At 53.7% G+C, this 14237-nt stretch overlaps 1 protein-coding gene across 1 annotated transcript in view; it reads right to left on the bottom strand.

Moving 5' to 3' along the window:
- Positions 1 to 14237, bottom strand: part of PINX1 (PIN2/TERF1 interacting, telomerase inhibitor 1) — a 122146-nt gene that overhangs the window by 65439 nt on the left and 42470 nt on the right. Inside the window, exon 6 of the mRNA XM_018569912.1 lies at positions 9432 to 9511. Within this exon, the coding sequence (XP_018425414.1) occupies positions 9432 to 9511 (80 nt within the window). The remainder of the gene's footprint in view (positions 1 to 9431; positions 9512 to 14237) is intronic.

Genomic DNA, 14237 nt, shown 5'->3' with positions numbered 1-14237 from the left:
CCTTTAATCAGTCCAGCGAGAAGCCATTTCTCTGCATTTATGCATTTGTATGCAGTTTCCAGTATGATATAAAGCCGTGGACCTGCGCTGAGCTGCGACGCATGACAGATATCCTGCTGCTGCGGATGGGAATGGAGAGCACACCAAGGTCAAAGCAATAGGAGGTATTAGGGATGCAATGATACCGGTATTTTGCTACCGAGTACCGATAAAAAAAAGAATGTTCGGTACTCGCCGATACCAATTACCGATACCGGAAATCCCATTCAGGAAGCCAGGCGGCGTGTAAAGACTCGCCACCCGGCTTCCCGATTAACAAGAAAGCCGTCCCAGCCCGTCCCCTCTCGCCTCCGGTACCCGGCCAGAGCCGTCTTGCTGGCCAACCGTGGAAGCCGGGCGCCGTGTAATGATGCAGCGCCCTGCCTTCTGATTGGCCAGGAGGCCGGCTCCATGCTCCCTCGTCATGAGAGGGCGAGGGAGCATGAAGCCGGCTTCCCGTCCAAATCAGAATGTCCGGGCGCTGCATCATTACACGGCGCCCGGATTCCCGATTGGCCAGCTTCCCGACCGATCGGGAAGCTGGGCAGCGCGTCATCGGGCTCCACTGTCTGCTCGTCACAGACGAGCAGACGAGTGGATTTTCGAGCCCTGCTGATATGGATACTTGTATCGGTATCGGTGCATCCCTGGTATTTACTAAAGAATAGTTTTATATCCCCCAAACATTATCTCGTGCTTTCGATCAGTCCGGAGTCTTAAAACAAACACTTTAGATCGGAAGAACCGAAAGCCGCGGACTGATAAACGCTGGCCACATGCACACGGACAGCGCTGCTCTATTAATAGCCGGTCCGACGCACGTTAAAACTGCAACGCCGCCTTCCACCGGACTAGTTAAAAATGACTACGTTTTTTGATATACGATTTCCAAGGGAAGCCATTCATCAAGGGCCGTGACTTGTCTCCGCAGCCGGGTCCCTCAAGCCGAGAGCCATGTCATTCCTCTTTTGACTGATTAATTAGCAAATCAGAGGCCATTTTTCACGGCGAGGCAAGTGCGGTTTTCTGCAGCCGGCGCTCGGCTCTCCAGTGGAGACGCATTACAGCCAACTCGGCTGTTTTTTTCCGAGCCGGAAAGAGACAAAAGCCAAAAGGAGGAGATGATAAATCATGAAAGGTTCCCCCACCCCTCCTGGGCTGAGTTCAGAGCCCAACGAAGCAGCCAGGCGAGAGCTGCGTACTGGGGTAGGCTGCCGCAGTGGCTGCACCAGCCAGGGGTTAATAGAGGAACACTGCAACCTAACGCACAAGCTCTCATTCCCCCATTGGCCCTACGCAGGGGACCGGCAGCAAGAAATTGGTCCCTCTGACAAGACCATTGACATGCTCATCCGCTATCTCTCTATTACTGCCTATGGGGCTATAATGATAGCATTAAGGCGCATCTTCACTTACCGCTGCATTCGTTTTCTATTTTCATGGTTTATTCTCTTATTTTCTCCTGGTGATCATGCCAGCAACGCACGTCCTGTCCTAAGGTGACAACACTCAGCATACTGTGTCTATGGAGTAGCAGTGTTGCCACCTTAGGCGGCTCTTCTGATCTGGACTATAAACATCTCTCCCCGCTCCTCATCTCTAATATGTAATGAGGAGGAATGGTGAAGCTCACAGAAGATAGCAGAAGAACATTGTTTGAGATTTCAGTTCAATGCACAGATGCGAGGGGCAGAGGGCCACGGAGCACATTCTCCAGAAGGGGCAGAGGGCCTGGAAAGACATTGTCAACAAGGGACAGAGGGCCAGGGAGGACACTGCTCATGAGGGAGCCTGAGAGGATATTCCCTGCAAGGGGCAGAAGGCCTGGGAAGACATTGCCCATGAGGAGAAGAGGGCCTGGGAAGACATTGCCCATGAGGAGAAGAGGGCCTGGGAAGACATTGCCCATGAGGAGAAGAGGGCCTGGGAAGACATTGCCCATGAGGAGAAGAGGGCCTGGGAAGACATTGCCCATGAGGAGAAGAGGGCCTGGGAAGACATTGCCCATGAGGAGAAGAGGGCCTGGGAGGACATTGCCCACAAGAAGAGGGCCTGGGAGGACATTGCCCACAAGAAGAGGGCCTGGGAGGACATTGCCCACAAGAAGAGGGCCTGGGAGGACATTCTCTGCAAGGAGAAGAGGGCCTGGGAGGACATTGCCCACAAGAAGAGGGCCTGGGAGGACATTCTCTGCAAGGAGCAGAGGGCCTGGGAGGACATTGCCCACAAGAAGAGGGCCTGGGAGGACATTCTCTGCAAGGAGCAGAGGGGCCTTGGAGGACATTGCTCACGGGGAAGAAAGCCTGGGAGGACATTGCGCACAAGGAGAAGAAAGCCTGGGAGGACATTCTCCTCAGAGGCGCAAAGGGCCTGGAAGGACATTTTCTGCAAGGAGCAGAGGGGCCTTGGAGGACATTGCTCACGGGGAAGAAAGCCTGGGAGGACATTGCGCACAAGGAGAAGAAAGCCTGGGAGGACATTCTCCTCAGAGGCGCAAAGGGCCTGGAAGGACATTTTCTGCAAGGAGCAGAGGGGCCTTGGAGGACATTGCTCACGGGGAAGAAAGCCTGGGAGGACATTGCGCACAAGGAGAAGAAAGCCCGGGAGAACATTCTCCTCAGAGGCGCAAAGGGCCTGGAAGGACATTTTCTGCAAGGAGCAGAGGGCCTGGGAGGACATTGCTCACTGGGGAAGAAAGCCTGGGAGGAAATTTTCCTCAAGGGGCAGAGGGCCTGGGAGAGCATTGCCCACGAGGAGAAGAGGGCCTGGGAGGACATCACTTAGGTTTCTGCTGATTGGAATAGTTCTATTGAGGCTGGGTTCACACCTAGGCGCATCGAAAATGCGCGTTTCTACCACGATTCTCGGTAAAAAAACATGCGACAACACGCGTTTCCGAGGGCTACTTCGCTGTATCCCAATGGAAACGCGTGACAAAAACGCCCCAAAGAAGCTCCTGTACTTCTTTGGGCGTAGGGCGTTTTGTAGCGCGTCCATACGGCCTGTAATACGCCCAGGTGTGAACCATACCCATAGGAAATAATGGGATTTCGGTGTTTGAGCGTTTTTGCAGAGCGTAGGAACGCGCTACAACACGCCCAGGTGTGAACCGGGCCTAAAGGTGCGGCAGTAGCTGCCAGAAACCATGTCATAGTGGACTTGACTGAAGATCACTCAGAAAGCAGGAAGCCAAGACAAGGAAGATGACGGCTCATGATGTCACAGCAGACGTCGCTTGTCATTGGCCCCCAAAAAACCCCCAAAACTTTAAATTTCACAGGAGTCCACAGAAGACCCGCGGCTTAGCGTAAAGCAATATCAATACCATCCACTAACGGAACAAGCATGCAGCCAGTGAGCCTCTGAAACTTGCTCTGAGTTGGTGACTCGAAGTACTGAAGCCAGCGGGTCAGCATCACCGCCAGGCATGTGTCATAGGGGTCCGCTTTCTCCAAGGGCCCGGCTTCCGATGACTCTCGCTGAGCAGAAACCACGCCAGATCCGTGCTCTGAGGTACGAGCCGTGTTCAGGAAATGTTAGCGATTCCCAAATCACATGATGAATCAGCTTTCTGACTCACAGCAGACAGAAGGGAAATTTCCGAGTCTTCCTTCCTGCGTGAGACACTGCACCGGGCATGAAACGGTTAAACGGTGTCTGGCGTGCGGGGTCAGCGGGAACGAGACCCCGTTACTATTTATGTAATGAGCTGCTGCCTATTAAATGTGAGAGCTCGTGGCCCCCAGCGCAGGATCAGACTGGGGGGGTGAAGGAGCAGGTCGGGGCCCCCGGCTGACCAGTCACTCGTTCCCGCTTGATAAGGCCGCAGCAGGAAGCACAGCTGGCCGGAGGAAGGAAGCCAGAGAGAAGCCAACCAGGAAGCTGCCACAGATGGCGGCCATATGCATTTTGTGACTCGCGCTGGGTCATTAGATGAGCCCACCAGTAAACCTCTCCTTAAAAGGAATACTCCACTCACACCTACCAGTAAACCTCTCCTTAAAGGAATAGTCCACTCACACCTACCAGTAAACCTCTCCTCAAAAGGAGAACTATGGGGTCAGGGCTTTTCCCCATAGTTCTCCTAAGGGTAACGGGGGGACACAAACTAGCGTCCTCCCGTCACCCTAGGCTCAGTATATAGGGAGCTGTAGCTCGCTGTATACTGAGACGCCGCAGCTGAAGCGGATCCCGACAATTATGTCTGGATACGCCCAGCTGCGGGATTGACAGCTGGCTCTGCCTATCTAGAGGCAGAGCCAGCTGTACTCGCCCCCTCCCCCGTCCGTTCCGCCAGTCAGCGCTGGAGGATCCAGCCCCTCCCCTGTCACAGCAGAGAGAGCCGTGACAGGATCGAGAGGTGAGCGAGCGCCGGTATGTGTTCGCTCACCTCCCGATCTACTGAGCCGACCTGTCACAGTCTCATTGTCACAGGTCGGCTAGAACTATGAGGTGAGTGAAAATCACTCCACCCCCCCCACTCATAGTTCTCCTTTAAAGCAATAGTCCACTCACACCTACCAACTCCTCCTTACAAGAAAACTCCCATCAAACCAACCAGTAAACTTGTCCCTTAAAGCAATAGTCCGCTCACACCTACCAGCATACTTCTCCATTAAAGGAATAGTCCACCCAAACTAGTAGACACAACAGGAAGCGAGAGGAAATCTCTCCAAAGTGAGGGATATCCCTTCCGATGATAGTCACTGGAGCAGGTGTCCCCATTGGAAGACTTCCTCTCTGTTCCTGCTCTGGTAGAAACTCAACAACTTGGGATTTCTTCTCATTTTTAGCCCCAGAACGAATGGCCTCCTAGAAGAGCGGGTGGATCTCCCTGGCGGGGACACAGTGTAAGGATCTGGCAGGGGTTCTAACCCTTCCCTACCCGATGGGACAATATGTTATAAATTACAACACCCAGTAAAACCAAAATATTCCAACAAAGAGTCTTCGGCCTCATCCGCACTGGAATCGGCCGGCTTGTATAGCTCTGTGCTGCGTGCGCAGCCGCATCGGGCAGCTCCCGGGAAGGACAGGTGCCGAGTGCGATTAGTACGCAGCCCCCGTCCTTCTCCATGGGAGTACGCCGCTCTACACTCACCCCAAGTGCAGGTCCGTACGGGGGTCCCTACTCGTACGCTGACAGGATGGATCCTGTCTGCGTCCGAGCCGGTACACCCGCACTGACCTTCACTTAGGGGGTAGCGTGCGGCCGCGTAGCCCCATAGAGAAGGACGGGGGCTGCGTACTAAATCACACTCAGCACCTGTCCTTCCCGGGAGCTGCCCGATACGGCCGCGCACGCCGCACGGAGCTGTACCTGACGGCCGATTCCAGTGCGGATGAGGCCTAAGCCAGGGGTGGCCAAACTGTGGCCCTGCAGCTGTGGTGGAACTACACATCCCATGAGGCTTTGCAAGATTCTCACAGCCACAGCCACGACTCCCGAAGAGAGATACATCCTGGGATTTGTTGTTCCACCACAGCTGGAGGGCCGGAGTTTGGCCATCCCTGCGCCTAGATGGCCACACAGCCCCAAAGGCCAAAGCCCGAGGAGCTCAGGAGGTCCATCGGCTGTTGAGATTTGGGGGAGCTGCGCATCTTCTTCAGAGTAACCCGGCAGCACCTGATATTAGTGTCTACAGAAATGATAGACCTCGTCTGATGGTAAACATTGTATGGAGTAATATTTCATGTGCCGTGTATCGTCCTCTCACTTGCCCCTCAGCGCTCCCAATAAATGTCTGGCTGTGCAGGATAATAGGAACATTATACATTTCAACACTCTGTGTGTGTAGAAGACGTTTTCAATCACCCGCCACAACATTTATAGGCCTGTTACCGAAGCCGCGCACCTCGTCCGACATTTATAACTTTATTTATACAATCCCGGCTGAACACAATGCATGAGGAGGATCCGGAATGTACAGGTTTCATGGGACACGCCAGGCAAATATCAACATTTAAAGCGCAGCCGTTACCTGCTCCAAATTTTATTTGTGTGTATATCAGGGATCGGCCTAAACCCAATTATTAAAACCCGATACAATGTTATCTTTATTTCAACAGTTACCTTTTTAAAGGGCTCATTCACAGCACACAATGCATTCTGATCAGGGGAGCCATCAGAAATTTTGGGGCCCCTTACACGGCTTCAGGCCGGGCCCCCCCCACCGCACCACTGCGGAGGGACCCGCTGGACCCGGGGCTGGGCGACGCGCTGGACGATGCGCTGGACTCACCTGAGAGTGACCCTACAGAGCCAACCATAGATGCTGCACAGCCCATCTGAGACTGTCTATGGCAGGCTCTGAAGGGGTTCTAAGGTAGGCTGGTCAGGGCTGCATCCCTCCCCCTCCCTCCCAGCTCCTCTTACCTGCACACCAGGCCTCCTCTGCCGCCAGACTGGCCAGAAGTGACGTCACGAGCAGCGTCGCTGATGGGGCCCCAGCTTGTCTCGAAGCTGATGGAGCGGCAATGCTGGGGCCCTGCGCTGCTAGGGCCAGGCCTCCGCCTCCTCGTTCTTCACTGTCGGACGATACTCATGTAAGGGTCCCGGGTGGGCCCCCCTTGCTGCCCGGGCCCCTTACATGAGTATCGGCCGTCGCGATTCCATGAAGGCATCACAAAGCGTCCACACGCGACCAGCCAATCAGAATCACTCAGTTCTTCTCTGTTTCCAAAAGCGTCTGGTCAGTCCAGAAGAGACGTATGTGTGGTGTGTCCACTTCCAGCCTAGATCTGTCCTATTCTGCTCTCATCTAAGACACTTTTTATATAAATACATCAATCGACACTTAATTATATAATGAAATATATGTGTCGCCCGGGCACGGACCAGTCGCCCGGGCACGGACCAGTCGCCCGGGCACGGACCAATCGCCCGGGCACGGACCAATCGCCCGGGCACGGTTTATTAGAAAAGCCGGGATAATTTCCGGCTTTTCTAATAAACCAAAATCAACCCTCATACGTGTCACGCCAAAACGTTCTTCCTGTAGGTTATATTCTTGGGGAAAGGACTTCCAAGCATGGCTGCCGCGTCCTCGGTGAACAGGGATCGGCCTAACCTCTCCGCAGCCTCACCCATCAACAGCCTGGTCACCGAGGAGTTAAAAAAAACACGGCACACGACAGGATCCCGGCATTTTTATCCTCGCACTCCGGCGGACAATCGTATTGATCCCGAGTATTGACCGGAGAAATGTGCGTCTCTTCCCGAAGGCGTAGGGGTGTCCAATTTAGGGCCCGGCGGCGCCGCGCTAGCCATTGTGTGCAAATGAGGGGTGGGAGGGAGGCCGGGAGGCCAGAGAGGGCCCATGAATCAAAAACACACTTTGGCGACGATACATCTAACAAGGGCGCCTGGCAGAGCAAATTCATCACCGACCCCCAAAATTATAAGACGCACGCTGCGCCTATTCAAATGAACACCGATGAGGTGTAAACGAGGAATCGGACGCATGTTATGCGGGGACGGTTATTTTGTTGTCTTTCATCAGCGCGCAATACACAGCGCGCAACACACAGCGCACAACATACAGGAGGGGGCGGAGACAAGACCAGTCACCTTGCACAAGGACAGAGAGCAGCAGTGACCGGTCTTTATTACAAGAGGGGGCGGAGACAAAACCAGTCCCCCTGCACAAGGAGAGAGAGCAGCAGTGGCCGGTCTTTATTACAAGAGGGGGCGGAGACAAAACCAGTCCCCCTGCACAAGGAGAGAGAGCAGCAGTGGCCGGTCTTTATTACAAGAGGGGGCGGAGACAAAACCAGTCCCCCTGCACAAGGAGAGAGCAGCAGCAGGGAGCGGTCTTTAATACAGGAGGGGGCGGGAACAAGACCAGTCACCCCTCGCACAAGGAGAGAGCAGCAGCAGTGAGCGGTCTTTATTACGGGAAGGGGGCGGAGACAAGACCAGTCACCCTGCACAAGGAGAGAGAGCAGCAGCGAGTGGTCCTGGAGTTCAATATGATGGCACAGCTGATCTTTAAAGATCCGCATGCTGCCTTCTCTCTGGACTGGATGTCACCCGCATCACATGGGAGGTAGAATGGACACGAATGAGCCGAAGTGTCAGCATTGTATGACAGGCGTGTGCGCACATCCATGAGGATTGCACAACTGACTGCAGGTGACAGCCGTGTAACACGTGTGTGACAACAAGCACAGGGAACCCTCCTGAGACAAATATGTGAAGATCTCGACATCAGACGGGTCCCTCCGCCCTGACCCACCCTCAGCGAGATCACAACACAGAGCCCCCTTTAAATTTAAAGGGAACCCGTCAGGCTTCAATGATGGCAGCCATCACCGCCCGCTTTATATTTACCCTTTAGCTGCTGGAGCGGATTTTCACACGCGCTAAAAAGAGCATTTTTGTCCCGAAATGACTGACTGAAGAGGACGGAGGTCAGATAGAAGACTGAAGGGGAGGACGGAGGTCAGATAGAAGACTGAAGGGGAGGACGTCTGGTGCCATCTCTTCCCCAGGTAAGTGACACGCACCCATCCACATGATGTACATCAGACCCGGCCACCTTCCTCCCATAGTGATGTCACGGCTGATTGGTGTACACAGTCACATGATATGTATTTCTCAGTTGCTGTATTGAATCTTTATTTCTTGCCCTTGTATGTTCGCTGATCAGCACCAGTGGCGTCACAAGGGGAGTGCAGCCCGCACCCGGGTGCCACCATCGGGGGGGAGTGACACCAATTTGACTGACAGTCATTTTGGTGTCACCCCCTATGAAAAGTCGGGCACTAGTTCTCAGAACAAGAGCCCGACAGTGTCAGGAGACAGAAGCAAACCCGGCGGCGGCATACCTCGCGGGGTGAACGTCCCCTCCTCTCTCTGCCGGCGTCCATCACCAAGAAGGCTGCCGGCAGGGGTCAATAAGACGACCGCGCATGCGCGATAATGTCACGGCGGGGTGTCACCCATCCTCAGTGGACTGACTATTCACCATTATTATATGAGGTGTCATCATCCTCCATCACCGACATCAGTGGACTGACCCTTCATTATTACGGAGGTGTCACCGGCCTCCCTCACTGACATCAGTGGACTGACCCTTCATTATTACGGAGGTGTCACCGGCCTCCCTCACTGACATCAGTGGACTGACCCTTCATTATTACGGAGGTGTCACCGGCCTCCCTCACTGACATCAGTGGACTGCCCCTTCACCATTATTACAGAGGTGTCACCGGCCTCCCTCACTGACATCAGTGGACTGACCCTTCACCATTATTACAGAGGTGTCACCGGCCTCCATCACTGACATCAGTGGACTGACCCTTCACCATTATTACAGAGGTGTCACCGGCCTCCATCACGGACTTAATTGGTTAAAAATAAAATTGAATAAACATTTGTGAAGAATTACCTGACCCGACTTCTTCCGTTTCTCCCGTTTTCCAAAGATGCATGCCAGATCGGTGTCACTGCGACAGGACAGGTCCTTTCCTGCATGACAAAGACAAACAAGAAAAGTATGTGAAGATTTGGAAGACTCTCCGTTTTGCTTTTCGATTTAAGAACTCATAAACCCGAACCAGATTAGATGGCAGTCCAAACCAAACACTCGAGGGAACCTCTCACTGCACACCGCTCAGCCCACACCTTCAGTACACACACAACTGACAGCGAAGAGAGGGGAACACGGCCAAATATGAGGAGGCTTCTGATCTACCACTGGGAACAGGCCAACAATGGAGAGAGGGCTCCTCATTAAAGGTGTGTGACCTCATAGGCAGCTGTACAGCACAGTGACGTCTTCTTAGACCAGAATGTATTCACATATCTCATTCCAATACATATCCCAAAATAAAATTTTTTTTTCCCCTCGATATCTGGTGGGGTAATGATAGAGGAAGCACAGATCCACAGAATGAATGAAACAGAAGCAGGGATTTCCTTGCACTGCAGGTCCTCAGGTGCGGCTTCCTCTCCAGCAAGGAGAACAGTGAGCGGCACAGTACTGACATCACCAAATCTCACTCCAAATCTGGTGAGACCGGCAGTCAGAGGCAGCAGTGCCTTAGGTGGTATCACACTGCAGATATACAGCTATGAGGATACAAATTAGGAGGGCCTAGGCACAGGAAGTGCATTGATATCAGGGGGGCCTAGGCACAGGAAGTGCCCCAATATCAGGAGGGCCTAGGCACAGGAAATGCACGGATATCAGGAGGGCCTAGACACAGGCAATGCACGGATATCAGGAGGGCCTAGACACAGGCAATGCACGGATATCAGGAGGGCCTAGACACAGGCAATGCACGGATATCAGGAGGGCCTAGACACAGGCAATGCACGGATATCAGGAGGGCCTAGACACAGGCAATGCACGGATATCAGGAGGGCCTAGACACAGGCAATGCACGGATATCAGGAGGGCCTAGACACAGGCAATGCACGGATATCAGGAGGGCCTAGACACAGGCAATGCACGGATATCAGGAGGGCCTAGACACAGGCAATGCACGGATATCAGGAGGGCCTAGACACAGGCAATGCACGGATATCAGGAGGGCCTAGACACAGGCAATGCACGGATATCAGGAGGGCCTAGACACAGGCAATGCACGGATATCAGGAGGGCCTAGACACAGGCAATGCACGGATATCAGGAGGGCCTAGACACAGGCAATGCACGGATATCAGGAGGGCCTAGACACAGGCAATGCACGGATATCAGGAGGGCCTAGACACAGGCAATGCACGGATATCAGGAGGGCCTAGACACAGGCAATGCACGGATATCAGGAGGGCCTAGACACAGGCAATGCACGGATATCAGGAGGGCCTAGACACAGGCAATGCACGGATATCAGGAGGGCCTAGACACAGGCAATGCACGGATATCAGGAGGGCCTAGACACAGGCAATGCACGGATATCAGGAGGGCCTAGACACAGGCAATGCACGGATATCAGGAGGGCCTAGACACAGGCAATGCACGGATATCAGGAGGGCCTAGACACAGGCAATGCACGGATATCAGGAGGGCCTAGACACAGGCAATGCACGGATATCAGGAGGGCCTAGACACAGGCAATGCACGGATATCAGGAGGGCCTAGACACAGGCAATGCACGGATATCAGGAGGGCCTAGACACAGGCAATGCACGGATATCAGGAGGGCCTAGACACAGGCAATGCACGGATATCAGGAGGGCCTAGACACAGGCAATGCACGGATATCAGGAGGGCCTAGGCACAGGAAATGCGCGGATATCAGGAGGGCCTAGGCACAGGCAGTGCCCGGATATCAGGAGGGCCTAGGCACAGGCAGTGCCCGGATATCAGGAGGGCCTAGGCACAGGCAGTGCCCGGATATCAGGAGGGCCTAGGCACAGGCAGTGCCCTGGTATCAGGAGGGCCTAGGCACAGGCAGTGCCCTGGTATCAGGAGGGCCTAGGCACAGGCAGTGCGCTGGTATCAGGAGGGCCTAGGCCCAGGCAGTGTCCCGATATCTGGAGGGCCTAGGCACAGGCAGTGCCCCGATATCAGGAGGGCCTAGGCACAGGCAGTGCCCTGGTATCAGGAGGGCCTAGGCACAGGAAACCTATTTTGTTCCGGAGGATTTCAAGCCAAAATGCTGAATGTTGCAGAGTACTGCTTAGGGACAATTGTACATTCTGAATTCCCTTCGCTATAGGATAGACCAGTGCTGGGGAACCTTGGCACTCCAGCTGCGCCAAAACTACAAATCCCAACATGCATCTTCCTCAGGGAGTTATGTCTGTCAGAGCCTTGCAATGCCTCATGGGACTTGTAGTTCCAAAACAGCTGGAGTGCCGAGGTTCGCCACCACTGGGATAGACCAATCCTCACACGATCAGTCCACGTGCACTCTAATATTATTATTATTACATAGTATTTATAGAGCGCCAACAGTGTGCGCAGCGCTTTACAATGTAAGGAAGACATTACAATACAATTCAAGACAAGATGGTAAGGAGGGCCCCGCCCCTGAGGGCTTACATTCTAAAAGAGGAGGGGCCAGTGATACGTCAGGAGGTCGCTGTGTTGATGGGAGTACTCCCCTAGATACGATGATAATTCCGCACTAAACGGCTTAATTTCAAGTGATTTCAAACCTGTTCGGCAGACGAGGAAAGCGATTAAAAGAAAGAAACAAAAAACATAGTCTGAAGATTTTGCTGATAATAAAATAAATGCAATAAATACAATATATAAAACTCCGGCGGTAAAAGGTTTCAGGAGGAAATCCAAAGGAAACTCTGCTTTATAGACGTATTCTAACCTCAAGCATTGGCTGTTGGGTGCCACCACAGTGAACAGGCCCGGGGTAGCCAAACTCCGGCCCTCCCAGCTGTGGTGGAACTATAAGACCCCGTTCACATGTAGCGACATACCTTTTGCAGCGGCCGGGATAGCGCGACTTTCGGGGGCGACGATCCAGCGACGGTAGCGCGACCTTCTCCGTCGGGCTCCATAGAAAAAAAAAGCAAAATCGCGCAAAATCCGCCGAAAAAAGGGTCCGGAAGAAGCGACCTGCGACCGCGACATGGAGTTAAGACAGCTCCATTGAATATCATTGCGCGACAAGTCGCTATATGTGAACGGGGCCTGAGGTGGAACTATGAGGCTTTGCAAGATTCTCACAGCCACGACTCCCTGAGAGAGAGATGCATCATGGGATTTGTAGTTTCACCGCAGCTGGGAGGGCCGGAGTTTGGCTACCCCTGCTTTACACTGAGCCCAACTGAGAATGTTCACCTCACCTGCTGCTATCCACAAGGTGTTAGAACAGTGGATTGTAGATTGTAAGCTCTCAGGATCAGGGTCCTTCTTATCCTCTTGTATGGTATTGGTATTGTACTGTCTCCCCCATATATTGTAGAGCGCTGGTCCTCAACCCGTGTAACCTCAGCAGCCACATTTGTCCTCGGGTCATTAAAAGGAGAGCTATGAGGGGAGTGATTTCCACTCCTCATAGTTCGAGCCGACGTGTTACAATGAGACTGTCACAGGTCGGCTCAGTAGATCGGGAGGTGAGGGAACACATACCGGCGTTCGCTCACCTCTCGATCCTGTCACGGCTCTCTGCCGTGACAGGGGGAGGGGCTGGATTCCCCCCTCCCCAATCCGATCCGCCAGCGCTGACTGGCGGAACAGAAGGGGGAGGGGGCGGGTACAGCAGGCTCTGCCTCTAGATTGACAGCTGGGCGGATGCAGACAGTAATGTCGGGATCCGTCCCGGCTGCGGTGGTCTCAGTATACCGCGAGCTGTAGCTCCCTATATACTGAGCTTAGGGTGACGGGAGGACGCTAGTTTGTGTTCTCCCGTGACCCTGAGAACTGTGGGGAAAAACACTGACCCCCATAGTTCTCCTTTAAGTCGCAACCCAAGTCGCACCGCACTGGAATGCACGGCATTAGGGTACCGCACGTTATGGTGCGGGCATACAAACTGGGTGGGGGGTGCGTTTGGGGTACCATGCAAATGAATGGCAAGGCAACCCACATCCCACACCAGAATGCACGGTAGGTGGGATTGCTTGGTACAGTTTAACGCACTGTACTAGTGTGAACGGGCCCTCGAAAAAACTGGACATGCATACAGACACAATCTCACTCACACCAAAATGTTTTTATTTTTAGATTTAAGGTCCACACAGTCGCCCCATCTTAAGAGAACTGGAGTGGATCCTCAGCCTGGGGTCCGGTGTGGGCTGCTGTGCTGTGACGGAGCTCCATTCATATGTGCATTGCTTGTACAGCTCCCTTGCATCCCCCGTAGAGGTTCTGGGAGGCAGAATGTGACGTCACTCCGGTGCAGGCACCTCTACAGGACATGTGAGGGAGCTGTAAGCAATGCACATATGGATGGAGCTCCCTGGCAGCCATATCCCCACCTCAAGCTGCCACTTGGCACCGGGCAGCATATTTTGAATTGCCGCTTGTTGCGAGAACGGACAGCGCTGCGCTAGGGGGAGGCCGAGTAGCCCCTCACCTAGAAAAGTGGAAGGCATGCGGTGATCCACTGAACACGGGGTCACGACCCGCTTTTGGGTTACGACCCACAAGTTGAGAACCAAGGTGTTAAGAGTGTCTATGTCCATAGAGGTTATTGTTCTAAGCTGGCCACACATTGGTCGAATATCAGCCAAGCCCTGTCAGGACCCCCCCCCCCACCAACACTCATTCTACAAAAGACAC

The sequence above is a fragment of the Nanorana parkeri genome, unplaced genomic scaffold, assembly GCF_000935625.1.
Source record: "Nanorana parkeri isolate BGI_ZX_2015 unplaced genomic scaffold, ASM93562v1 scaffold1425, whole genome shotgun sequence".
NCBI classification, from domain to species: domain Eukaryota; kingdom Metazoa; phylum Chordata; class Amphibia; order Anura; family Dicroglossidae; genus Nanorana; species Nanorana parkeri.
This window is presented reverse-complemented; position numbering and strand designations above follow the sequence as displayed.